General features: G+C 37.4%; 1 protein-coding gene across 3 annotated transcripts in view; it reads left to right on the top strand.

Moving 5' to 3' along the window:
- Positions 1-26,644, top strand: part of LOC130905433 (calcium-binding protein 1-like) — an 81,982-nt gene that overhangs the window by 17,473 nt on the left and 37,865 nt on the right. Inside the window, exon 1 of one of the 3 annotated variants that reach the window (XM_057818828.1) lies at positions 20,123-20,496. The exons of the other annotated variants lie outside the window; for them this stretch is intronic. Coding sequence (XP_057674811.1) covers positions 20,455-20,496 — 42 coding nt within the window. The 5' untranslated portion in view covers positions 20,123-20,454. Of the gene's footprint in view, positions 1-20,122; positions 20,497-26,644 lie in introns of those variants that run through there. 3 annotated transcript variants of the gene reach the window in all.

Below are 26,644 nucleotides of genomic sequence, written 5' to 3'. Positions count from 1 at the left end.
TCACCGGAAAAGCTCTATTTACATAAGGCGGCCGCCACATTGACTAACAGACTAGCATCGTACTTCGACATATTTACGTAAAATAAATGCTAAGTGCACTTTTTTTTTTGCTTTTAACCAAAAATTGAGACTGTTTTATGTCCATAGCTACAGTATAAAGAATTCAGGGATTTAAGCATTGATTCACAAGAATATTCACCGGAAAAGCTCTATTTACATAGTAAAGCGACCGCTACATTGACTAACAGACTAGCATCGTATTTCGACATATTTACATAAAATAAATGCTAGCTGCACATTTTTTTTTGCTTTTAACAAAGAACTGAGTCTTTTCTGCGTCCATATCTATAAAGAATTCAGGGATTTAAGCATTTATTCACAAGCATTGTCACCGGAAATGCTCAGTTTACATAAGGCGGCCGCCACATTGACTAACAGACTAGCATCGTACTTCGACATATTTACGTAAAATAAATGCGAACTGCACTTTTTTTTTTTTTTTTTGCTTTTAACCAAAAATCAAGATTGTTTTACGTCCATATCTATAAAGAATTCAGGGATTTAAGCATTTATTGACAAGAATTGTCACCGAAAATGCTTTGTTTACATAAGGCAGCAACCACATTGACAAATAAACTAGCATCATACTTCAACATCTTTATGTAAAATAAATGCTAATTGCACGTTGGTTTTTTTTGTGCTTTTAACCAAGGATCGAGACTGTTTTACGTCCATATCTATAAAGAATTCAGGGATGTAAGCATTTATTCACAAGAATTTTCACAGGAAATGATCTGTTTACATAAGGCACCGCCACATTGACTAACAGACTAGCATCGTACTTCGACATATTTACGTAAAATAAATGCTAACTGCACTTTTTTTGCTTTTAACCAAGAATCAAGACTGTTTTACGTCCATATCTATAAAGAATTCAGGGATTCAAGCATTTATTCACAAGAATTGTCACCGGAAATGCTCTGTTTACATAAGGTGGCCGCCACATTGACTAACAGACTAGCATCGTACTTCGACATATTTACGTAAAATAAATGCAAACTGCACGTTTTTTTTTTTTTTTTTTTGCTTTTAACCAAGAATCGAGACTGTTTTACATCCATATCTATAAAGAATTCAGGGATTTAAGCATTTATTACAAGAATATTCACCGGAAAAGCTCTGTTGACATGAGGCGACCGCCACATTGACTAACAGACTAGCATCGTACGGCGACATATTTACGTTTTTTTTTTTTTGCTTTTACCCAAGAATCGAGACTGTTTATCATCCATATCTATCTGTCCGTCCGTCCATCCGTCCGTCCGTCCGTCCAACCATCCATCCATCCATGTATCCATGTCTGTGATTCTACTCGGTCTGCTTTGACGGCCTTGCCAACAATGCAGGCCCCCTATTAATCGGCCCCTCATCCCGTGAATATCATTATGAAGTCTATAATTTAGTTTTATTGATTTGGTTGGATATAGTGCCAACTTTGAATATGACATAACTCATCTAACTTGGCTGGATCCAGCTGCTCCCTGTTAAGACCAACGTAACATTGTAAGTTTTTGGGTTGAGCTCATATTATTATTTATGTATCTGTAATTTCGTTTAAATGTACGTATATTCAGAAGTTTTTTGTGGGAATATGTGTTTGACGGATTTGTTTGTTCTTTTGTTGTACTTCTATCCTCATTTATTAATTTTCTTATTTCAAATGAAGCTTACATTCAGGTGTTTTGAGTTATTTTATTAACTTTTTTTTTTAAATTATTTATTGTTCTTGTGACCTCAAAGTTCAGTCTTAGCAAGCCTTTGTTTTACATCTCCTAAAATTGATTCTGCAACGCAATAAATGTTCTTATTCCGATTACTCGAAAATTCAAACTAATTGACAGATTAATCGATTACTTAAATAATCGATAGCTGCAGTCCTAATCGACTCAAACCAAAAATAAGACAAAATACAATATTAATGAAATATATAATACATATCATTAGTCAATGTTTGGCATACAGTATTTTTTACAATAAAAAAACTAATATATAAAACTAAATCTTATGTATAGAGGAAACTGAAAATATGATATACTGTATGTATATTTTAAATCATCAGCAATAATGATGATGCATTTACATTCTGAATCCAAAAATACATGAATGTAGAAAAAACTCAAGAGAAAGAAACGGATGGAAAAGAACGACAAATATAAAAGATTATGTTCAAATATAACAAGCTAAAATGCATAAAATACAATCCATAAAAATATTCATTATTGTATATATGTTAAAACAAAAACATCTAGTTTAGGTTGGGAAAAAAATGCAGATAAACATCATTGAAAGTGTTCAAAAGTGAATTTGACAGCAGCTGTTTTACACATTAACCAGCAGAGGGCGCCAGATACATTTGTCTGCTCGCGCCATGCATCCACTCGAGTGAACGCACAAATGTTGCAACGGGACCACAATGAAATTGAGAGTGACACAAAATATTTTGTGAGAAATTTGAATAATCCCCTTGAACATCAACACTCAGTCGCTTGCGCCGAGACGACGCTGACTTCAATGTGAGCGAAAAACGTGAGCTCCTCACTTGCTTGCAGTGTTGCTGTCACTCATGCTGATTCAACATGTCACCTGTTGGCATTTTTTTCCCCTTTTGTTTTGCTCCATCTGTCTTCATCTTCCATATTTGGGCTTGCTGGGTCATTCTGACCTTAATGGCTTCTTACAAAGGCTCGAAGCTTTCATTCTCAATTTGTGTTAAGAGGAACACTTGAGTGCAGAACAATATTTAAAGACAAAATATAATCAAATGTTAGCATGATTCTAGCTATGTTTAGGCCTGTTTAAACTTGTTTGGAAAATAAATCTTAAATAGTAGCAGTCAAACAATCATTTCTGATTATTTAAACTCATTGACTGCCATTAAAAATGATAGACAAACCGAGTTGCTTTAAAAAATAAACCCTAACTTCGGCATATTACCATTTACAGAACTCAATCTATAAGAAAACACATCAACAACCTTAGTACTGTCATAATGTAGGGTGACCAAACGTCCTCTTTTGCCTGGACATGTCCACCTTTCACATCGTGTCCTCGTCATCCGGGCGGGTTTTATAAATTCATTAAAATGTCCGGTTTTTATGATTTTTCACGGGACAATTTGAAGAGAATATCTCCGGCCGCTGGGGGACAGCGCTTGCCTGCGTTGTCGTGGCTCCTACTAGTAGGGGCGGGAGAAGGAGTGCAGTTTACCCCTTGTATTATGGGGCATTACCGCCATCTACTGGGTTAACGGTTTGGCAAGAGAAGAGGCAGTTACAGACTACAATAAGAAGTAGTTTCAAGAGACGTTTCTAGTCGTCCATACACATTTCTGTAAGTTTATCTTCTGTTAATGTCGGTCATGTGTCTTCTGTTATATATCATACAATATATGGGTACAAAGAGGTGCAGTATGTTGTATTAGTCTTGTATTAATTGTTCTGCGTTCGTGTATTTGGTTGAATGTCAGTATTATATTTTAAGTAGGAGCGCCTGCCCAGTTGTTAAGAGTTTTTTACGATAAATACGTATATAATGGCAACTGTTGACTTCTGTCGGAGCTTTGTATTGGCGTGATCTGTAAAATCCCGTTTGATGTCAAATCGTTGCGCTACCGATGATTGTAAACTTAGATAGCAAAGTTTGATTTTGCCTCATCTCCCGGTACTCGCTAGTAGGGATGGGAATCGAAATCCGATTCCAATTCGGAACCGGTTCCAAGTGTTTCGAGGCCTCGACATCACAATGAAAAAGCCTTAACGATCCCTAAAGACGCATATTGCGTAGTGACGTGTCTTGTTGTCCAGACGCATCAAACTAGCATGGCGCCAAGAACCACTAGCTCCAAAGTTTGGCTACACTTCACCAGGAAAAAAGGTGAAAATGAAAGGTTATGATAGTTTAGCACGAGCATTGCCGCCGTAAACATAACAATGACAGCACGTAGGTTCGAACGCTCGAAAGTGTGTCTTCACTTCACGAGGAAAAATTACAACAAAGCGACTTGCAGTCATTGCGAGATGGAAATAACTGCATCGGGAGGGAATAGACTGCACTGTCCTCACCGAGACGCTAGGGCTCAGTCCTGGCTATACAGCTAGCTAAACTCCCACATGACGATGCAGAGGATGTTGGTATAATTTGCTGACTTTATTCAACCATCACTTGAAACTAAAAATAGAAATGAAACAAATCAATTTCGTCCCCAATAACAAACAGGATTGTATCAACGTAAATCAGCGATGATTAGCTGCTAACACAGTAATAACAGTTAGCATGCGTTCGCTAGCATTAGCACATCGTTTAAACCACTACACAACTGGATTTAAGTGTCCGATCGCGAGTGGAAACACACAACAACAACACAGAAGATGATACATACAGGCGTTGCCTCTGTATATATTTTACAAACATTAACAAAGAACGTAGGCTCGTGGCAGTGTTTCCCTTTCTCACTAACTCTCTCACTCGCTTGGATGCAGCATTTCTTCTTCTTCACGTGAGCGCGTTCTTCTTCGCGTGACGAAGCGCAAGGGCGCCACCACTTGAGCGTGAAAGCGCCATAAAAACTAAAAGGCATGCATTTCAATATACTAGTAAATAAAAACAGGGGTCCCCAAACTTCGGCCCGCGGCTCCATATTTGGTCCGACCCCCTGAAGAATTTCAGAGAGGATTTTGAATTGTTTTTGTTTTTTTCTCCCTCAGTAGTGTTATTTATTTCCTGGCATTTTTCAGTGAATAACTCAGAGAGGGTTATTTGGTTATTATCTATTTAATTAATAGTGCTATTATTATTTATTATTATTATAATATATTATTATTTTTATTTTATTTACTTTTGTTCCGTGAAGAATCCACAGAGGGTTATTTGATTGTGGCTTTCTGAAAAACAATAATTTTTTTTACATTTACGCACTCCTGCAATCGTCACACTTTTTCTGTTACAAACTGACCCCGGCCTCTCATCAGAGAAGGGAGAAGTTATGTGGCCCTCACAGGAAAAAGTTTGGGGACATTGCCAAAGACAGAACAATAACCTATATGCCAAAATATACCAATATTTTTTATTTCTATTAGAAAAATGTTTCAGTAAAATTTTACACATTCTTGTGCATTTGCCACTTATTGCCACAGTTAACATTGAGGCTTTGGGTCTCTTTTGACCTCGTTGTGAGTTTGTAAGGTTGTGACTTCTGATTAAACAAACTTGATGCCAATCAAAATGTTTGTTCTTCTTTTTCCTGAAATTAGAATCGATAAGAGAATCGATAAAGAATCGAATCGTTAAGCAATATCGATAATGGAATCTGAATCGTAAAAATCGTATCAATTCCCATCCCTACTCGCTAGTAGGGTAGCTATCAGTGAGCTAAGCCGCGCTAGGCATTATGGGAAACGTAGTTTTGAACTGCCGCGTTCGGAAACATGCTGGTTGAATAGTTTGTCGGTTTATTTTGGTTATTGTTTGCGTGTAACCTAGAAAATTAAATGAGATTAAAAATTGAGTGGGAATAACAATTTCTCAACGACAATTATCGTGATAGTTATTTATAAAAAAAAATTTATGTGGCACAGCCTACTGTATTGACTGTATTATATTTCCACGGGTCTGCATGATTTTTTTTTTGTCATTAATTTTTTTTGGGTTTTTTTTTTTTTTTGCTTGTAAGAATAAAGCCTGTTAAGTAAAAAACTTATTTCCATATAGTATATAATATATACTATATGCCATTTTTTTTAAATAAAACAGAATTTTTCTGTCCAGACTGAGGCAGCACACTTTAAATATATTAAAGTGATATAGGCATCTTTGAGTGAACTGCGAGTAAAATTCAAGTATCTCGAGGCCGGGCCGAGTGTCCTCTTTTTTGGAAATCAAAATATGGTCACCCTATCATAATGCCTTGAATGTTTTAATATATTACTTGCCATTGACTGCAATGAACGTCCAATCCATTTGGGCTGGAAGGTCTGGAAGCAATCGAATGTCAGCTGTAGACTGTTGTGACTGTGCAGATGTGCCAAGAACCTCATAGAGTTGCTCATTGGATAGAGATAAAGACATAAAATGCAATTGTAAAAGCATTAAATACAATTGATTTAGAGGCCTTGCAGCGATGAAACGATCCCTGTCCAAATGGATGTGACGTGTATTGCTGTCAATGGCAGCTAATGCGTTAACTTTTCAGTTTTATACATTCATATTTTTATTAGTTGTATACGTACTGTTAATATATACTGTACAGTGCTGACCAAAAGTATTGGCACCCCTGCAATTCTGTCAGATAATGCACAATTTCTCCCAGAAAATGATTGCACTTACAAATGTTTTGGTAGTAATATCTTCATTTATTTTACTTGCAATGAAAAAACACAAAACAGAATGAAAAAAAAAAAAAAATTAAATCATGATCATTTTACACAAAACTCCAAAAATGGGCCAGACAAAAGTGTTGGCAACCTCAGTCCAGAACAATCTTTAGACAAAATAACTACGAACAAACGCTTCCGGTATCCATCAGTGAGTTTCTTACAATGCTCTGCTGGAATTTTAGACCATTCTTCTTTGGCCAACTGCTCTAGTTCTCTGAGATTTGAAGGGTGCCTTCTCCAAACTGCCATTTTCAAATCTCTCCACAAGTGTTCTATGGGATTCAGGTCTGGACTCATTGCTGGCCACTTTAGAAGTCTCCAGTGCTTTCTCTCAAACCATTTTCTAGTGCTTTTTGAAGTGTGTTTTAGGTCATTGTCCTGGCTCAGCTTTCTCACACTGGGCCCTACATTTTGCTGCAAAATTTGTTGGTAGTCTTTAGACATCATAATGCTATGCACACGGTCAAGCAGTCCAGTGCCAGAGCTAGCAAAGCAACCCCAAAACATCAGGGAACCTCTGCCATGTTTGACTGTGGGGACCATGTTCTTTTCTTTGAAGGCCTCGTTTTTTCCCCCCTGTAAACTCTATGTAAAAGGCTTTTCCTAAAAAGCTCTACTTTTGTCTCATCCACGTTTTGGGCTTTCTCGGGTAAGTTTTGGCAAACTCCAGCCTGGCTTTTTATGTCTCTGGGTCAGAAGTGGGGTCCTCCTGGGTATGCTACCATCGAGTCCCTTTTCATTCAGACGCCGACGGATAGTATGGTTTGACACTGTTGTTCCCTTAGACTGCAGGACAGCTTGAACTTGAGGTTCTTTATCCACCATCCGCACAATCCTTTGTCAATTTTTCTTTTCCGTCCACATCTAGGGAAGTTAGCCACAGTGCCATGGGCTTTACACTTACTGATGACACTGCCCACGGTAGACACAGGAACATTCAGGTCTTTGGAGATGGACTTGTAGCCTTGAGCCATGCTTCCTCAAAATTTTGCTTCTAAAGTCCTCAGACGGTTCTTTGGTCTTCTTTCATTTCATTATGCTCAATGTGGTACACACACAGGACAGAGGTTGAGTCAACTTTAATCTATTTCAACTGGCTGCAAATGGGATTTAGTTATTGCCATCGCCTGTTTTGTGCCACAGACAAGTAACAAGTGCTATTAACAGTGTTGTTAATAATGGCGTTACAATATAAAGGCGTTACTAACGGCATTATTTTTTTCAGTAGTGAGTAATCGAATTAATTACTTTTCATATCTTGGCAACGCCGTTACCGTTACTGAGGCGGGAAAGGCGTGCGTTACTAAGTTGGTTGAATAAAAAAAGTCTGAGAGAGACGGACTCACGGAGACGAGAGAGCAGAGCAGGAGTGGGGAAGACGCCGTTGCAAACGCGATGCTAGGTGGCTCCAATAATACCTGACTGTTGCCGATAGCCTACAAACTATGCCCACATGACATGGTAGATATCACATATTATAGAACTAGATGCAAATGACAGACATGGCTGCATTGGCAACATGTTTTAAGGACTACATGAGTTAGTAAACAGCCGCCATCTTAAAGCAGTAGACCTCTCAGGAAGGCTCTGTTGCAGAGATCCTTCCTAGCGAACCTAAGTAACTTTTTTTTTCTTTTTTTTATCTAAAATGCTCCTAAATCGGCAAAATCTTGACTTAAATCTATCTTTAAACGATGAAACAGTTTTAAAACTTACACATGTTGAAAGTAGATAGAAGGGAACTAATGCAATAAGGGGAGCAATTTTAACAACTTTAACGGTTGATTCGCAGCTTTAAATGACTTCCACACATAGCAAAGGTTACTATCTAGTTAGCAATACTCGCAATACCCTTGTGTCTAGTTAAGTGGAGGGTAAAGAATTGGGCTAGGGCCAATTGCCCCAAAAACCCTTTAAACTTCACTTTGTGTGACCTGTTTTGTTTGTTTTGGGTTTTTTTTTTTTTTTTTTGAGAAAAAAAACATGAAAATTATCACTAGTTACTTTGCCAAGTAACTAATTACTCTTAAATTCAGGTAACTGAGTTACTAACGCAATTACTTTTTGGGAGAAGTAATTTGTAACTCTAATTAATTACTTTTTTTAAAGGAGAATTAACAACACTGGCTATTAATTACACAAATTAGAGAAACATCACGTTTTTTCAAAGGGTGCCTATACTTTTGTCCGGCTCCTTTTTGGAGTTTATGTAAAATGATAATGATTTAATTTTTTCCCCGCTATTTTTTGTCTTTTTTCATTGCAAGCAAAACAAATGAAGATATTACTACCAAAGCATTTGTAATTGCAATCATTTTCAGGGAGAAATTGAGCATTATCTGACAGAATTGCAGGGGAGCCAATACTTTTGGCCAGACGATACCTTGACTTTTGACGATCCAACCCAATCGCAGTGCGCAATACATTGATCAGCAGTCTTCTTTTAGATATGCTGTTTTGTTAAAAATACAGATTTTCATTCATTAGCCTGGTTTCTTCCGTGACAAATTTGTCAAAAACTTAAAAATTGCTCTGTATTTTTTATTGCTTCAAGTGGTAAACTGTTTATTCTAATTTTAACTTAATAGAAGCAAATCAGGGTAGAATTTGTAATATTTGCAATTTTGTATAGTTGTCTCAATCAACAATATCGTCATGAAATTGAGATTTAAACCCTTGATGATATTTTTTGAGGTGTTACATTACTACAATAGACTGAGCTCAATGGTGTGTGTGTGTGTGGGGGGGGGTGATGTAAGGAAAAGCGGCGAGCGTCAGCACAGCAAGCGCAGCATATGCCTCCAGTATGTCTCGAGTGTCAGGTTCTATTTTTAGAGCCTCGTGGATATTTTTGTATCCGCGCTTGGCACACAAAAAATCTCACTTGGCGCCAATCCTCCTTTTTTTTCCTCACATGAGGATTAAGCCATGAAACGGATGCGCCCGACTGCACATGATTACAAACGACGCTAAATATTTATGCAGAGTGTGGATGGCAGAAAATGAGACACATGAGGACAATCGGAGGGAATTTTGCACTCTACGTGTCTTGTGATGTCATAGCAACGATTGCTGGTTCGGGTAAAGATTGGCAGGGAAGATGAGGGTGATGCCTGGAGGCACACATGAGCATCACATGGTCATTGCTTTGAACGGGCTGAATTTGCAGAGACATGTTGGACATGAAACAACTGAACGTACAGTATGTTATATCCACTTGCACTACATCTCAAGGCAAGAAACCAGTGCAGTCATGTGCATAAAATAAAGATTCATCGTTTAGTATAGCAGGACTGTTTCATTTACTGTTTTCAATTGTAATAACATTTCTATGTCAATGAAAACATTTTAATTTAATCATCTTTGTTTCATGAATGCATGGAATGATCAAAAAAGGAAGTACAGCTGATGTAACGCTACTTTATTTATAAAGGCAAGGCAATTCAAAGTGCTCTACATCACATTAGGATCCAAACAGAGATAATATGATACGCAAAAATCGCATTAAATCAACAAAATTAAAAAACAAAGACAATTAAAACAGGAAATCGAATATGCTGTGGTCAACAATAGTGTTTTCAGCCCTGATTTAAAGGAGCTAACAGTTTGAGCACACTTCAGATCTTCAGGTAACTTGTGTCATGGGTGAGGAACCGGGTAACTAAATACTGCCTTACCCTGCTTGGTTCTTATTCTTGGAACATACAGCAGACCGGTTCCAGACGACCTTAGGGGTCTAGGGGCTTCATAGGGGTCAAACAAATCAAACATGTACACTCACCGGCCACTTTATTAGGTACACCTGTCCAACTGCTCGTTAACAATTTCTAATCAGCCAATCACATGGCGGCAACTCAGTGCATTTAGGCATGTAGACATGGTTTAAGACAATCTCCTGCAGTTCAAACCAAGCATCAGTATGGGGAAGAGAGGTGATTTGAGTGACTTTGAACGTGGCATGGTTGTTGGTGCCAGAAGGGCTGGTCTGAGTATTTCAGAAACTGCTGATCTACTGGGATTTTCACGCACAACCATCTCTAGGGTTTACAAAGAATGGTCTGAAAAATAAAAAATATCCAGTGAGCGGCAGTTCTGTGGGCGGAAATGCCTTGTTGATGCCAGAGGTCAGAGGAGAATGGCCAGACTGGTTCGAGCTGATAGAAAGGCAACAGTGACTCAAATAACCACCCGTTACAACCAAGGTAGGCAGAAGAGCATCTCTGAATGCACAGTACATGGAACTTTGAGGCAGATGGGCTACAGCAGCAGAAGACCACGCAGGGTGCCACTCCTTTCATCTAAGAACAGGAAACTGAGGCTACAATTTGCACAAGCTTATCGAAATTGGACAATAGAAGATTGGAAAAACGTTGCCTGGTCTGATGAGTGTCGATTCCTGCTGCGACATTCGGATGGTAGGGTCAGAATTTGGCGTCAACAACATGAAAGCATGGATCCATCCCGCCTTGTATCAACGGTTCAGGCTGCAGGTGGTGGTGGTGTAATGGTGTGGGGAATATTTTCCTGGCACTCTTTGGGTCCCTTGGTACCAATTGAGCATCGTTGGAACACCACAGCCTACCTGAGTATTGTTGCTGACCATGTCCATCCCTTTATGACCACAATGTACCCAACCTCTGATGGCTACTTTCAGCAGGATAATGCGCCATATCATAAAGCTGGAATCATCTCAGACTGGTTTCTTGAACATGACAATGAGTTCACTGTACTCAAATGGCCTCCACAGTCACCAGATCTCAATCCAATAGAGCATCTTTGGGATGTGGTGGAACGGGAGATTCGCATCATAGATGTGCAGCCGACAAATCTGCACCAACTGTGTGGTGCCATCATGTCAATATGGACCAAACTCTCTGAGGAATGCTTCCAGCACCTTGTTGAATCTATGCCACAAAGAATTGAGGCAGTTCTGAAGGCAAAAGGGGGTCCAACCCGTTACTGCATGGTGTACCTAATAAAGTGGCCGGTGAGTGCATTTTGGTCCAAGGCCATTAAGTCTTTTGTAGTGAAGGAGATAGTACCTTTTCTCGTAGGCACCATCTAATGGTTTGCATTACTCTAATACACTTAATTTAATCAATCAGAGAATAGTATAGTTTCTCGTATTGAATCAATCAATCAATCAATCAAATGTACTTATAGCCCTTTACAAAACCTGAAAGGCCCTCAAAGTGCTTTACAACAAACCATTGCACAAGATAAAAGGCAGGAAAGTATTATACAATGAGATTAAGAAAAAAAAAAGTAATGAAACAGATAAAAGTCCAGCAAATAAAACAATTAAACCGATAAAATCCAAAACCATTAAAAACCCTTAAGCAAATAAAACCAGGCTATCCTAATCTGTGTAAAAGGCGAGTCTAAAAAGGTGTGTTTTTAACCGAGACTTAAAAAGACCTAGATCCGTAGTGGTGCGGATTTCAGGGGGAAGGCTATTCCAAAGCCTCGGGGCAGCAACCATCGGTCAAAGATCGGTCTCCCCACTGTTTAGGTTTCGACCACGGAACATGTAAAAGAAGCTGGCCGGTCGAACGAAGAGTCCTGCCAGAGTTACGGAAGGTTAAAATTTCCGATAAATAAGACTCCAAGAGCCCCTTTGATGCTGAGGTGGCGAAATCCACAACCCTCGTTGCCCTGACAACAGTAACTCCCGAATCCTCCTGTCCAATCCACAAACAGACAATAATCCCAACCACACCCTTCTCCCTGTCCACAGCCTGCCCTGCAAGAGCCTTCAAAAGACTCAATGTTTAACTAAGCGTTGTCTTTTTCTCTGGAACCTTCTGTTGACGTGTGATAGTGTGACCTTGCCTCCCCGCCTGAGTGTTTCTGTTTTGCTTTGACGTTTTGATCGCTGGCGACCTGAATAAATTGTCAACTTGTTTTCGGTGAGCCTTCTTTAAACCTTTAAAAATGGAGTCAGTACAAAGGGTTAAGACTAAGGTGAATGAGCGGAGATTGGCCTTCTGGTCAGATTGTCGGGATGTCGGATGGTCAAGCTATAAGGTCAGATTCCTTCATTCGACAAGCATGAAACCAAAAATAAAATTTTATTACAGCTTCCTGGCTTAACTGTAGTTTACAACTGTATCGATTATCAAATTTGATGGCAACTAATTTATTAATCGATTTAATCAATTTGTTGTTGCAGCCTTATTAAGATGTGATTTTAGACAGTACGATGTCCGAAAATAGGCGAAAATGTGAATTGTTGTTTTCCAAAGTAAAAGCAGTTTTTTGTTCATGTCCTACTTTGACTTAACAAAAATATAATAAAGAAATCTGATAATATTTACTACTAAGAAGTTATATGTTATCATTTCAAGAATTTAGACTGGTTTGGTGAAGAGGGTCCTAAACGATTACTGTAATTTTCGGACTAGTAAGCTGCCACTTTTTCCCTCATTGGAATCCTGCAGCTCATAGTCCAGTGCGGCTTATTTGTTGATTTATTTGGGTTAATAGGTAGTGTTTTATTTGACAGGGGCGTCATAACACTGTCATAGTTATGACATGACACTATCATTGGCATTACTGAATGCTTATGACAGATGTCATTAAGTGTCATCCGGCAAATTATGTCACTAACTCAATTTATGTCCAACTCGGATCTTTTACATCCATCCAAAAGTGAGATAATGACACTATATGACATCTGTTATAAGCATTCATGACATGCTCATGACAGTGCCATGTCATAATTATGATTGTCTTATGACATTCGTATTACACCACTGTCAGATAAAGTGTTACCAAATACTATAACTTGCAATTAATGAAACAACTGGAACAGTAACTGAAGAAATAATTAGCGTAGAACATGAATTTTGATTCTTATTTACATCTGCAGCGCTGCAATGCATGCTAAGAGGCATGTTGGACGACAACAGTGTTGACAGCAGGTGGCAGTAGAGGTTGACTGTCTCCCCCAAGGGAGCAGTGATGGTCTAATGAAGCTTTGCAGCCAATTGGTTCAAAGCCTTATGGTGGTTCATTTGGTCTTATGAAAGTCTTATGATTTCGCTATCAAATAAACTGTTACTGGTTAATCTTTTGGTGTAAATATCCCATAATACAGTGAGGACAGCTGTGGTTTATAGTCCAGTGCGGCTTATCTATGAACAAATGTCGTTTTCATGTCAAATTTAGTGGGTGGCGGCTTATAGTTACAGTAATTGGTTATCAAAATAGTTGTGGATTAATTTGCTAATCGATTAGTTGTTGATTAATCGATTCATTGTTGCACCTCTACCATCCGGTCATGAATCATTAAACCTTATGATTCAGAGAGGATATGAAAACAAAAAATCTTCTGAAAGCATTGATAGAGAGTTATGTAAATGAGAGCGAGACAAGGATGTGAAAGGGGAGAAAAAGCCATGGAAATGAAGATGCGTGCACACACACGCGCATTGCCGTGACTTGATGGGAGCTGACGGCTCGTGTGTGTGATGTCCAATGAGTTCTGAAGTTCACAATGAGCCTGCGGTGCGAGGCTGCGTGAATCATCCAGTGAACAAGACACACACATGCACGAGCCCGATGAAAGATATTGTATTGAATGGCAGAGCCAGTCCAAATGTCTTGAGTGTTAAAGTGTCTGTGGGAAACACATTAGCAGGAGAAAAGTAAATACTGTGGTGCCTTGACTTGTGAGTTTAACACGTAGCTCAAAGCATGCGTATCTCAAATCATCATTCTTTATTCAATTGAATGGGAAAGCCATTCAGCAATTGTAGCCTGACCCAAAAAAACCCCAACAAAAATGACTAGTTTTTAACATTTTTTCATGTGTTGAGCTTTCTGAAATTATATATATTTTTTGCAGACATACATGCCTGTAAGTATCGTTATATTGCCTGTCTATGGTGTTCAAATGCCCACTAATTCCAGCAACATTGATGATAGTTTGTTTAGCTAATTTTGTATTAGCATTAAGGTAGCAAAGCTAATTTAATTAGCAATTTAAGTGGTTTAGTTATTAATTTTCATTGTTCACTTTGACACAGTGTTGTTTTTGGGAGCCCTTTTAATTTTCGTCTTACTCTTTCGGAAGAAAATACTTAGTAGTCATATTTTAGTCACTTCAAAATGTGTTAGTTTTCATCTAATTTTCATAGGTGAAAACTCAAGAAGATTCTGTCTGTAAAATTCATAGGCTTTAGTCTAAAAACAAGTATTAAGTATTTCAAATGACCATTGACTGACGAGTACACATTTAAGACAGTCCAAATATAGGTTAAAGGATGTATTGCGTGATAAACTATACCCAAATGTTCTTCCGGTAACCAGATGTGGGTAGTAACGCGTTACATTTATTCAGTTACATTTACTTGAGTAACTTTTTGAGAAAAATTTACTTAATTTTACTAAACCATACTTTTGACTTTTACTTGATTAGATTTGTGAAGAAAAAAAATGCTACTCTTACTTCACTACTTTGGACTACACTAGTGTCTTTACATTTTTCCTCTTTGTTCTAAAAATTTAGATTTAAAAAAATATTTTTTTGTTTTTGCTAGTGATGCTAATGCCAAGAGTAGCGCTACTAATGTCACCAATGAGACGTCGCAACAGTAATCACGTGACTTCATTACACAAATCAGACGCAAGTTTGCCGTTTTATGATCACCGAAGCCTGCACGTCGCTAGGAACTATTTTCGCAACTAGAGGGCAGGGCACGCATGCTCTTGGGACGAATAATGCTTCTTTACTTTTTTTTTTTTTTTCTCTCTCTCGCTTTAATTTTTAAAAAATTATTTCTTTGGCTTAATGCGGGTATGTAATAGGTTATTGCTCAGTATCATTATAACAACAGTTCTTATAAATAAGTTTGTGCTGAGAGAAAAAAAAATACCATTGTTTAAAAATAAGCAGTTAATCAAAATGTTACTCATTAAATATTCTTTTCACTGGATACTTTTTTCTTGTAGGTGAGTACATTTTATGGATGACTACTTTTACTCTTCCTAGAGTAATATTATTTTAAGTAACTATACTCTTTCTTGAGTAAAATTTTTGGCTACTCTACCCACCTCTGCCCAACATGCTAAAGTTAGCAGTGCAAACAAGCTAAGCCATTTACCGAAGTTGTTTACTTTACACCGTACTCGAATTACTTACTTTTTTCCTTTTTTTGTCGCATAAACAGTACCTTATTGTACATCACAGTATCTTAATTTTTACTTTACTTTATTAATATGACGTGCTGTCCTCACCAAACGTCAAGTTGTTCAGCTTTACGGACAGCATACAATTGTGCTTTTTGAAGCGTTTTGCTTACTTCACTTTTGACAATTTGTAAAGCGGTACACTTATGTTCAAAACGACACGCATTTTAACAATAAAACACTTGACACAAAACAATTTGTGTTCAAACGTCCTTCTCCTCTGATCAATATGTAAATTTAGTAGTTTAAATAAGCCTAATTTGCAGAACAAAAGTCCGCTAGTTCAAATGCTACGAGTGCTAACGTATTTACAATTCTCATAGCAAATTGCTCACATGTAACTCCTCAAACTGTAGCTGTAAACTAAAATGAGAAATTGAGAATTTTTGATAAAAGGTTTAATCTTCGAGTTTATATTTTTTCCACCGGTGTGTTTATGTCGTAGCCAGCAGCAACTGGTAACTGTTTACTATTTTTTTTTTTTTTTTTGCTTGCTTATGGACACCACCGTACTGTAAAGATGTTGACTTTGGACTCGAATTAATGCAGCAGATGTCAGTATTCAGCAGTTGGAATGAAAAGTATCTTAGGCGTGAAGATATTTAGTCATGCCTTAAGTAAAAAGTGCAAGCTCAGCAAAAACCAAACCTCGAAAGTGCCCGTCATGCAGTTTGCATTCATTCCGCTTCAACTGACATTCATATTCATCGTTAGAGACCAGCGGGGTGTAACGGTGAGCAAACCCGACTCTCAATCAAAAGGCTTTGTGTTTAAATCTTGGCCCTTGGTGACGTTTTCTTCGGGTTAGTGTTCCAAAATCGTGCTTGTTAGCTTATGTGAAGATTTGAAATGTCTAGAGTACTGTTCGTTCTGTTCCTGCACTTAAGAAACTATTACGAATGTACCTGACATTTGGCGATTTTTACTTAAAAAACGTGGGCTCTGCTGCATATCTAATCAAGCGTTCTCCAGCCAAATCTTATGGCTCTTTACGTCCTGCTATGCATTCCATTGGGTTTAAGACTAGTAGATGTCCAATCCATTTGAATTGGGAGGGGTTTGTTCATTTTCTGCTATTCCTCCTAATTCAAATGGATTGGACATATGTTGTTGTCAATGTCAGTCAATGTGTTAAAATTTGTATGATCCTTTTTTTTTTTTTTTTTCTGGTAGTCCTAACCCCTTCGCAGCCTCAATGTATTTTTATCATAGATGCCTGTTCTCACTAATTTTCATCATACTTAAAATTATATTTATTGTATTATTTATTTTCTAAGTTGATTATTTTATTATTTATTATTATTTATTATAGGGTTGTTCCGATCATGTTTTTTTTTGCTCCCGATCGTTTTAGTTTGAGTATCTGCCGATCCCGATATTTCCCGATCCGATTGCTTTTTTTTTTGCTCCCGATTCAATTCCAATCATTCCCGATAATTTTTCCCGATCATATACATTTTGGCAATGCATTAAGAAAAAAATGAATAAAACTCGGACGAATATATACATTCAACATACAGTACAAAAGTACTGTATTTGTTATTATGACAATAAATCCTCAAGATTGCATTTACATTATTAACATTCTTTCTGTGAGAGGGATCCACGGATAGAAAGACTTGTAATTCTTATAGGAATTAATTTTAATACATTTTACTTTGTCCCGAGTATCGCTCGGTCCTCCACTCTCGGTGGAGCTGCGGCATTGAAGACGTGCTGTAGCGTTATGCAAGCGCGTTTTTACAGTGAATACATGAAACAGTGTTCGCCTTGGTGTCCAGCTTGAAATGCTCCCAGACTTTTGAAATTTTCTGCTTTTTCTTGGTGCCTTTCTCCGTCGGCTTTTTCGTCGTTACCAATGGGGCGCCGTTTGTAAAGCAGCACATGCTCAAAATTACGACAACATTTTCTAACATTTAGCGCCACACAGTGTTTAAAACGTGGTGTGAAATTTTTAGAGTCACTTTTTTTTGCACATTTACAACATTATTTAGCAACTTGAATATTTATTTTTAAATAACTTTTGGACCTGATTGTTTAAATTCAGTACAAAATATTTAATTTAAATCTTAAATTTATATCCTAAATGCTAAATCTGGAAACGGTTGGAACTAAATATTTAGCCTAATATGCAAATTCACATGACCGGAGACCGGAAGTAACAAAATAAAAGCTGGTGGAGCAGCTCAGATTGTCTGTTTACGTTGCTTGAAAATGAATAAAACCTACTCAACGGTGGCAGTCTGCTTTTGGACATGAGTCATTGTGATAATAACAATATATAGGTAAAATACATATTTAGGAGAAACTATTTAAAGAGTATTTTGTGTGCTCCAGCTTTTATTTTGTTACTTCCGGTCTCCAGTCAAGTGAATTTGCATATTAAGCTAAATATTTAGTTCCGACCGTTTCCTGATTTAACATTTAGGATATAAGTGTAAGATTTAAATTAAATATTTAGTTCTGGATTTAAACAAGCAGGTCCAAAACTGCTTATATAAAAATAAATATTTAAGTTGCTAAATAATGTTGTAAATGTGCAAAAAAAAAAAAAAAAAAAGGGACTCTAAAAATTTCACACCATTTTAAACACTGTGTGGCGCTAAATGTGAGAAAATGTTGTTGTAATTTTGAGCATGTGCTGCTTTACAAACGGCGCCCCATAGTTACCTCTATATTAATGCATGGTTGAAATCAAATATATCCGCCGCCTCTTTCTTCTTTCTGTACTCATGTGAAGTCAGTTGTTGTGCTCATTAAAAGAATTCCAGGGAAAACGTCATGCCTAGAGCAGGCAAAATTAAATGATTCCTCGGGGCGGAGCAAATTCCTCGATCAGTTTTTAAAATCGAGTTACTCGAATTATTCGAGTAATCGTTTCAGCTCTTATTATATATTCAAATATATTAATATATACTAGGGTTGTTCCGATCATGTTTTTTTGCTCCCGATCCGATCCCGATCGTTTTAGTTTGAGTATCTGCCGATCCCGATGTTTCCCAATCCGATTGCTTTTTTTCCCCTCCTGATTCAATTCCAATCGTTCCCGATAATTTTTCCCGATCATATACATTTTGGCAATGCATTAAGAAAAAAATGAATAAAACTTGGACGAATATATACATTCAACATACAGTACATAAGTACTGTATTTGTTTTTATTATGACAATATATCCTCAAGATGGCATTTACATTATTAACATTCTTTCTGTGAAAGGGACCCACGGATAGAAAGACTTGTCATTCTTAAAGGATAAATGTGACTTTGTATATTGTGACTAAATATTGCCATCTAGTGTATTTGTTGAGCTTTCAGTAAATAATACTGTAGCCACGCCCAAATGCATGATGGGAAGTGCAACCATGACTGTGCTTAGTGCTACCAATTGATATATCTTCTCTGCGTTAGGAAATTTAATAGAGTGTTAAGAAAAAGAACAATTACTACCTTGCTTCCCCTCATTGCTTCCCACGATATTTCTAATAGTAGGGAGAGGGATTGTAAGGCTTTAGCCATTTAAAACAAGGTTCCAAAGGCTGCCAAGATTCACTCTACTCATTTTAGGCTGCTTTTTATCTCTCTATATAGGTAAAACGGCGCCATTACAGATTAAGCGCGACAATGCGTGAATGGGTCATGCAGCGCATGCATTAATTGCGTTAAATATTTCAACGTGATACATTTTTTAAAAATTACCACCGTTATCGGGATAAATTTGATAACCCTTCCTTAAGCCTGAACTAAAGACTCTGGATGAGTGTAACATATTATGTTTGTAACGTTAAATGCAATTAGAAAACGATTTAATTAAAAATAAAAATAAAAAATAAAAAAAGGCATGGCCGATATTTTTTTGCCGATTCCGATACTTTGAAAATGACGTGAGCGGACCGATCGGGACATCTCTAATATATACTATACGTGTTATGTATACAGGTATGTATGTATACTATACAAATTACGTATATGCTTGTATATATACAGTGGGGAGAATAAGTATTTGTTACACTGCCACTGGGTTTTCCCATTGGCAGTGTATCAAATACTTGCTCTCCCCACTGTATATAGCAGCAGAGGTTTATTCCTTCCAGGAATTGGACGTCTATCAGCGTCAATGTTGCGTGTGTTGACATTTGGAGCAGCTGTGGTCCATGTTGTGCATGTTTTGGCCTAAATCCAACCCCTTCTAGCTTTAAACGACTTTGTTTGATGGATGGATGGATGAATAGTGGGGAGAACAAGCAGAAGATTGGTTTATTTTTAGATCTAGAGCTTCACGAGTATGTGTGCTTGTATGTATCCGTTCGTTTTGGATTAGCCTCTGCGGCATCTTGCTCCTGGCAAGGTAATACGCTTGTCCGGAAGAGCCTCTTCAGTGGAATTTGCATAGATTTTGGGAAAGCGTAGAAGAGAGAGAGAGGGAGCGAGAGAGGGAGGGAGGAGAGAAAGTGAGAGCGAGCAAGCAAGGGAAGGAGACAGGGTTGAGGGGAGGGATGCAAAGACGGTCAGAGAGAGGATGGAATGATTAAGCCGTCTTTTCCGCTCCCGCCGCTCGCATCTCCTCACTCGTCCCCGTGTTCTTCCCAGCCGTCATTTTGCTCTCCTTTGTCTCACTCGCGGGCCCCTCTCCCCCCTTTCCTTCTCCGTTTCTCCCCAAATGTCTTCTTCTGTTAGTCAATGAGCCTGTGAGACATTCCCCCCTTTTCCAATCACTCCCAATGCATGCCAGGAGACGCACGCGGACACACATGCACGTGCCCTCGTCACACACACTTAGGGGGAAAACATAGGCGAGACCACTGTGTTTGGGGCTTTTTTTTTTTTTTGCGATGGGCAACTCTGTAAAGTCGCTCAAAATTTTCAACAAGAAGGTAAGCTCGCTCTCTCGGCTGCATGTTCTCTCACCCCGACGCCCCCTCTGGCGACCTCGAAGGTGACCTGACTGCACCTGAAGTGACTGGACTTTGGGTGACTTTGACCTGCATGTCATGTTTAATTCGGAGGGGAGAGTACAAGGATTGGATTTGGTTTGTGATATTAGTTTTACATTGTGGATGCAGTGTTACACGCATGCTGTGTTTTGGGGAATTGCAGAGTTGGTCAATGTGATTTGAGGGCAAGTAGTTGATCATCAAGTATTTTGTCACTACACTGCAAAAACACCTTTTCTTAAAACGAGTTAAATTCCCTTGTTTTCAATGTAATTCTACTAGAAATAAGTGAAATTATCTGCTAGTGCTTCAAGTAGGGCTGAATGATACTGGAAAAAACTTACATTGCGACTTTTGCGATATATTGCAATATATAGAAGAATTTTTACCAGATGACTTGAATAGCAATGTATGGGAAGACTTTAGTTAACTCGGCATGTTTTTGTATGCGTGTATTGCTTTCAGTATTTTATTAGATTGTTTTTCCTCATTATCTTTGCATTCTTTTTCTTTATTTTACCGTAATTTTTTAACTATAAGCCACTACTATTATGAATCCTGCGGGTTATAGTCCAGTACGATTTAATTGTTGATTTATTTGGGTTAATAGGTAGCACTTTATCTGATAGCGGTGACATAAGGTCATGGATGAAATGATGGGCACCCCTGGATTTTTTCCAGTAAATCACAGAAATGAATGCAATTACAACTGTTTTCAGTATGAATGTGTTTTTTCTTGTATGTGCATTGAAAAAACACAAAAAAAGCTGAAGAGAAAAGCCAAAATGTACACAATTTTACACAAAATGCAAAAAATGGGCTGGGCAAAATTGCTGGCACCTTCAACTCAATGTTTGTCAAGGCACTGGGTGCCTTTACAAACATGAAATATGGAGACTGAAAATGTTTTGGACCAGAATGTAGGGTGTAGTGTCTGAAAATTGGGTCTGCGTCAGAGGTCATGGGTTTTCCAACAGGACAATGACCTAAAACATACCTCAAATAGCACCAAAAAATGGTTTGAGACAACACGCTGGAGAATTCCATCGATTAGTCTGGATCTAAATCATACTAAACATTATGGAGAGATCTCAAAATTGCTGTTACAAGAAGGTACCCTTCAAATCTGAAAGACCTGGAACAGTTCACAAAAGAAGAGTGGTCCAAAATTCCATCTTAGAGGTGCACGAAACTTGTTGATAGTTATTGGAAGCCATTGATTTCCGTTACTTCTTCTCAAGAATGTGCTTTCAAATATTGAGTTGAGGGTGCCAACAATTTTGTCCAGCCCATTTTTTGCATTCTGTGTAACATTGTGTACATTTTGGCTTTTCTCTTCAGCATTTTTTTTTTTCCAATACAAATCCAAGAAATAAACACATTTATACTGAAAACAGTTGTAATTGCATTAATTTCAGTGAGAGATCCTGTATTTTCTAAAAAAAAAAAAAAATTTTTTTAATCCAGGGGTGCCAATAATTTCATCCATGACTGAAAGACTGCCACAAGACTGTCATAATTATGCTTATGACAGATGTCATTAAGTGTCATCTGGCAAATGATGTCACTAACTCCATTCATGTCCAGCTCGGACCTTTGACTTCCATTTAAAAGTGAAAAATATGCCGGATGAAACAAAATGACATCAGTCATAAGCATTCATTAATGCTCATGGCAGTGTCATGTCATAATTATGATGGTCTAATGACAGTCTTAAGGCGCCACTGCCAAATAAATTGTTTCCAAATACCATAACTTGCAATAATGAAACAACTGGAACAGTAACTGAAGACATCATTCGCACAAAACATGGATTTTGATTGTCATTTACATCTATAGCGCTGCAATGCATGCTAGGTGGCATGTTCGACAACAACAGTGTTGACAGCAAGTGGCAGCAGAGGTTCACTGTCTCCCCCAAGGGAGCAGTTATGGCCAAATGAAGCTTCTTGAAGCAATGAAGCTTTGAACCACTTGGCTGCAAAGCTTCAAAGCTTCAATTGGTTCAAAGCTTCATAGTGGTTCATTTGGTTTTATGACAGCCGTATGATGCGGCTGTCAAATAAAGTGTTACAAGTTAATATCTTTTGGTGTAAATATCCCATAATTCAGTGAGAACAGCTGCCGTTTATAGTCCAGTGCGGCTTATGTATGGACAAATGCCGTTTTCGTGCCAAATTTAGTGGGTGGCGGCATATAGTCAGGTGCGCCTTATAGTTCAAAAATCACGGTATATTCTGAGGCAATTTATCATAATCCTCATCTTAAAATTTTTATTTTAATTTCTGTATTTTTTTATTGTTGTGTTATAGATTTAAGGTGATTCAATTTACTTTAATTGTATTAATAATTAATCATTTATTCAAGAACTGAAAGTGCAAAAAAATTGCAGATCTGCAAAAATTCATACATATAATACTGTTTAATCCAGGCTAAGGGGGTATATCTGTGATTGATCAAGATTGCTGTTTACTAGGGCTGTCAAAATTATCGCGTTAACGGGCGGTAATTAATTTTTTTAATCACTGCCAATGACAGGCAATGAGGTCATTTTGGGCCATTTAAGGTCATTTACCTGTTCATTTTGAGTTACTTCATGTTGATTTGGGGGTATTTTATGGGTCTCTTCCTGTTTATTTTGAGTTACAGAACAGGAAATGACCTATGGAATCACCCAAATGAATAGGCAGTTTCAACAGAAAATGACCTGGAAATGCCCTAAAATGAACAGCAAGTGACCTGTAAATTCCCTGAAAATTGGACATAATGACTGTGAATGCTCTGGTTTCAAATGAACGAATGTTCCCAGTCTAAATGGATTGGGCGTCGAGCACCGTCAATGCAGCCTTAGAGTTAACCGAGACAGTATTATGGTGGGAAATTTTGGTAGCAACTTGTTGGTTCATTTTAATTTTTTTAGACGTTGATACCTTTTCAGAACGAGATCTCGATTCTTGGCAGGAGCATATCGATAACTATAGATGTCCCGATCGATCGGGTCCGATCACGTCATTTTCAAAGTATCAGAATCGGCAAAAAAATATCGGCCATGCCTTTTTTTAATATATATATATATTTTATAATTAAATCGTTTTCTAATTGTATTTAACGTTACAGACATAATATGTTACACTTATCCAGAATCTTTAGTTTAGGCTAAATGTTGGGTTATCAAATTTATCCCAATAACGGCGGTAATTAATTTTTCAAAAAATATATCACGTTAAAATATTTAACGCAATTAATGCATGCGCTGCACAACCCACTCACGCATTATCGCGCTCCATCTGTAAATGGCGCCGTTTTGCCTATATAAAGAGCTAAAAGGCAGCGTAAAATGAGTGGAGGGAATTTTGGCAGCCTTTGGAGCCTCATTTAAATTGGCTAAAGCCTTACAATCCCTCTCCCTACGATTAGAAATATCATGGGAAGCAATGTGGGGAAGCAAGGTAGCAATTGATCTTTTTCTTAACACCTTATGTTATTTCCCAACGCAGAGAAGATATATCAATTGTTAGCACTACGCACAATCATGCTTCCACTTCCCATCATGCATTTGGGCATGGCTACAGTATCATTTACTGAAAGCTCAACAAATACACTAGATGGCAATATTTAGTCACAATATACAAAGTCGCAAGTCTTTCTATCCGTGGATCCCTCCCACAGAAAGAATGTTAATAATGTAAATGCCATCTTGAGGATTTATTGTCATAATAAACAAATACAGTACTTATGTACTGTATGTTGAATGTATATATTTGTCCGAGTTTTATTCATTTTTTTCTTAGTGCATTGCCAAAATGTATATGATTGGTAAAAATTATCGGGAATGATTGGAATTGAATCGGGAGCAAAAAAAAGCAATCGGATCGGGAAATATCGGGATCGGCAGATACTCAAACTAAAACGATCGGGATCGGATCGGGAGCAAAAAACATGATCGGAACAACCCTAGTTCTAGAAGTACAGATTTGAAGTTTTACACTAAATGTAATTATGTTTTTAAAGTTAATTGCTATAATTCTGAAAGAACGAGATTGGCCAAAATAAGTTGTTTTTCTTCCTGTTCATCCTCCCGGTATGATGAAAGCCATATTTACCCTTTTAAAAACATCCAAATAAACTCTACATCATAAAATACCACTTTTGAAGCTGTCAAACTGAGCCAATTGGGTAAAAACCCAAACTGATTAAAACAACAACAACAAAATGCATTTTTTATTTTCAGTCAAACTGACTTATTGTACAGTTCGTGTTCTGTAACAAATACTTTTAAGTGTTGTGGCTCCAGAAGTGTAATCAACATGATTAAAATAGAAATCTTTGAAAAATAATAACTTGACAATGAACTCATCAAGTTGAGACATGAGAATAAAATGTTCATTGAGAGTTTTATCAAAATTTAATGAAATAAAACACATCCAACTCACCTTGAAACATCATCTTTAGGATAAAAAAAAACCCCCAAAAACACAATAAGAGGCTAAACATTCATTTATTCATCTTCTGAACAGCTTATCCTCACAAGGGTAGCAGGGGTGCTGGAGCCTATCCCAGCAAACCATTGGCAGGAGGTGGGATACACCCTGAACGGGTTACCAGCCAGTAGCAGAGAGGCTAAACAATGAGATGTAAAAACAACCAATTGTGGCCAGCGACGTTCCACTGAAGTCCTGTACATGTCTCTAATGCACGTTTGAAATAAGAAAAAATCAAGAATAGCAACTTTTTGGCTTCTAAATATGATTCTAACACATTTTTTGACATGGTTGCCTAGCTTAAAACTGGGCTTGAAGTGAACTTGATTCGCAATGGTCGCCCAACTCGTTAAATTTATTAAGCTGCTAGTACACAAAGAACAAAACCATACAATTAACACTGTAGTACATTAAGATTGAAGAACATGGCAAAATTGAGATGCTAACAAACAATGCATCGCTAATGGAATTGAAGAACATGGCAAAATTGAGATGCTAACAAACAATGCATCGCTAATAGAATTGCCGATAACGACTTTTAAACCGATATCCCGTTGTTGTCCAACTCCAAAAATCGATATATAAACCGATATATGCGGTCGTTGACTTATACATATTATGACCAACTGTATTGTGATGCTTCAATAGATGCTTTAATAATGATAAATGTAACAACTTCAAGGTTTTCCAAATAAACACTCTATGAAAATTAAGGGGAAAAAATATGAATTATGTGTTTTATCACTTTTCTTAGTGACTATTTCTGGTGATGAGTTTATATTTCATACAATTTTCAATTATTGTTCATTTTATTAGTGCATTGTGAATGCAAATGGTCTTTACTCACTTAACAAATCCCAAGCATCTTAGTTTGGAGACATCTAAAGGTCATTCTGAGCATCGTTACTGTGCTAAGCTTTGACCAGCCCATGTACAAAGGCTGCATAAGTATTGGCGCAAAACCGATATTTTCTGATATTAATTTTATTGGTCGATATTATCGGCCACCAGATAATATCGGACAACTTTAACCGCCAGAGGTGGGTAGAGTAGCCAAACGGTTTACTCAAGTAAGAGTAGCATTACCTCAGAATAATATTAGTCACATAAAGGTAAAAGCAGTCATCAAAAAATTTTAAAAAGTAAAAAAGTATTTGGTGAAAAGAATACTCAAGTAATGAGTAACATTGTGAGTAACTGCTTATGTTGTTTGATTTTTTTTTTTTTTTTAAACAAAAGTCATAGACTTCATAATATATTGACGGGACACGGGGCTCATTAATAGGGGGCCTATCTCCGTCAAAGCTGACCGAGTAGAAACACAGACAGAGCTCTTTACTTTGAAAATTATTGTGAATAAATTCTGAAATCCCTGAATTCTTAATAGATATGTAAGTAAAACAGTCTCGATTCTTGGTTAAAAGCAAAAAAACTGACAGTTAGCATTTATTTTACGTAAATATATCAAATGTGCTGGTATTTTTTAAACCACTGTGCCGCCTTATACCAAAAATAGCTTTTTATGTTGAAAATTCTTGTGAATAAATCCATAAATCTCTGAATTCTTTATAGTTATTGACGTAAAACAGTATTGATTCTTTGTTAAA

This window comes from Corythoichthys intestinalis, chromosome 17 (genome assembly GCF_030265065.1).
Source record: "Corythoichthys intestinalis isolate RoL2023-P3 chromosome 17, ASM3026506v1, whole genome shotgun sequence".
NCBI classification, from domain to species: Eukaryota; Metazoa; Chordata; class Actinopteri; order Syngnathiformes; family Syngnathidae; genus Corythoichthys; species Corythoichthys intestinalis.
Note: the sequence above shows the minus strand (reverse complement) of the source record. Positions and strands in the feature narration are given on the sequence as shown.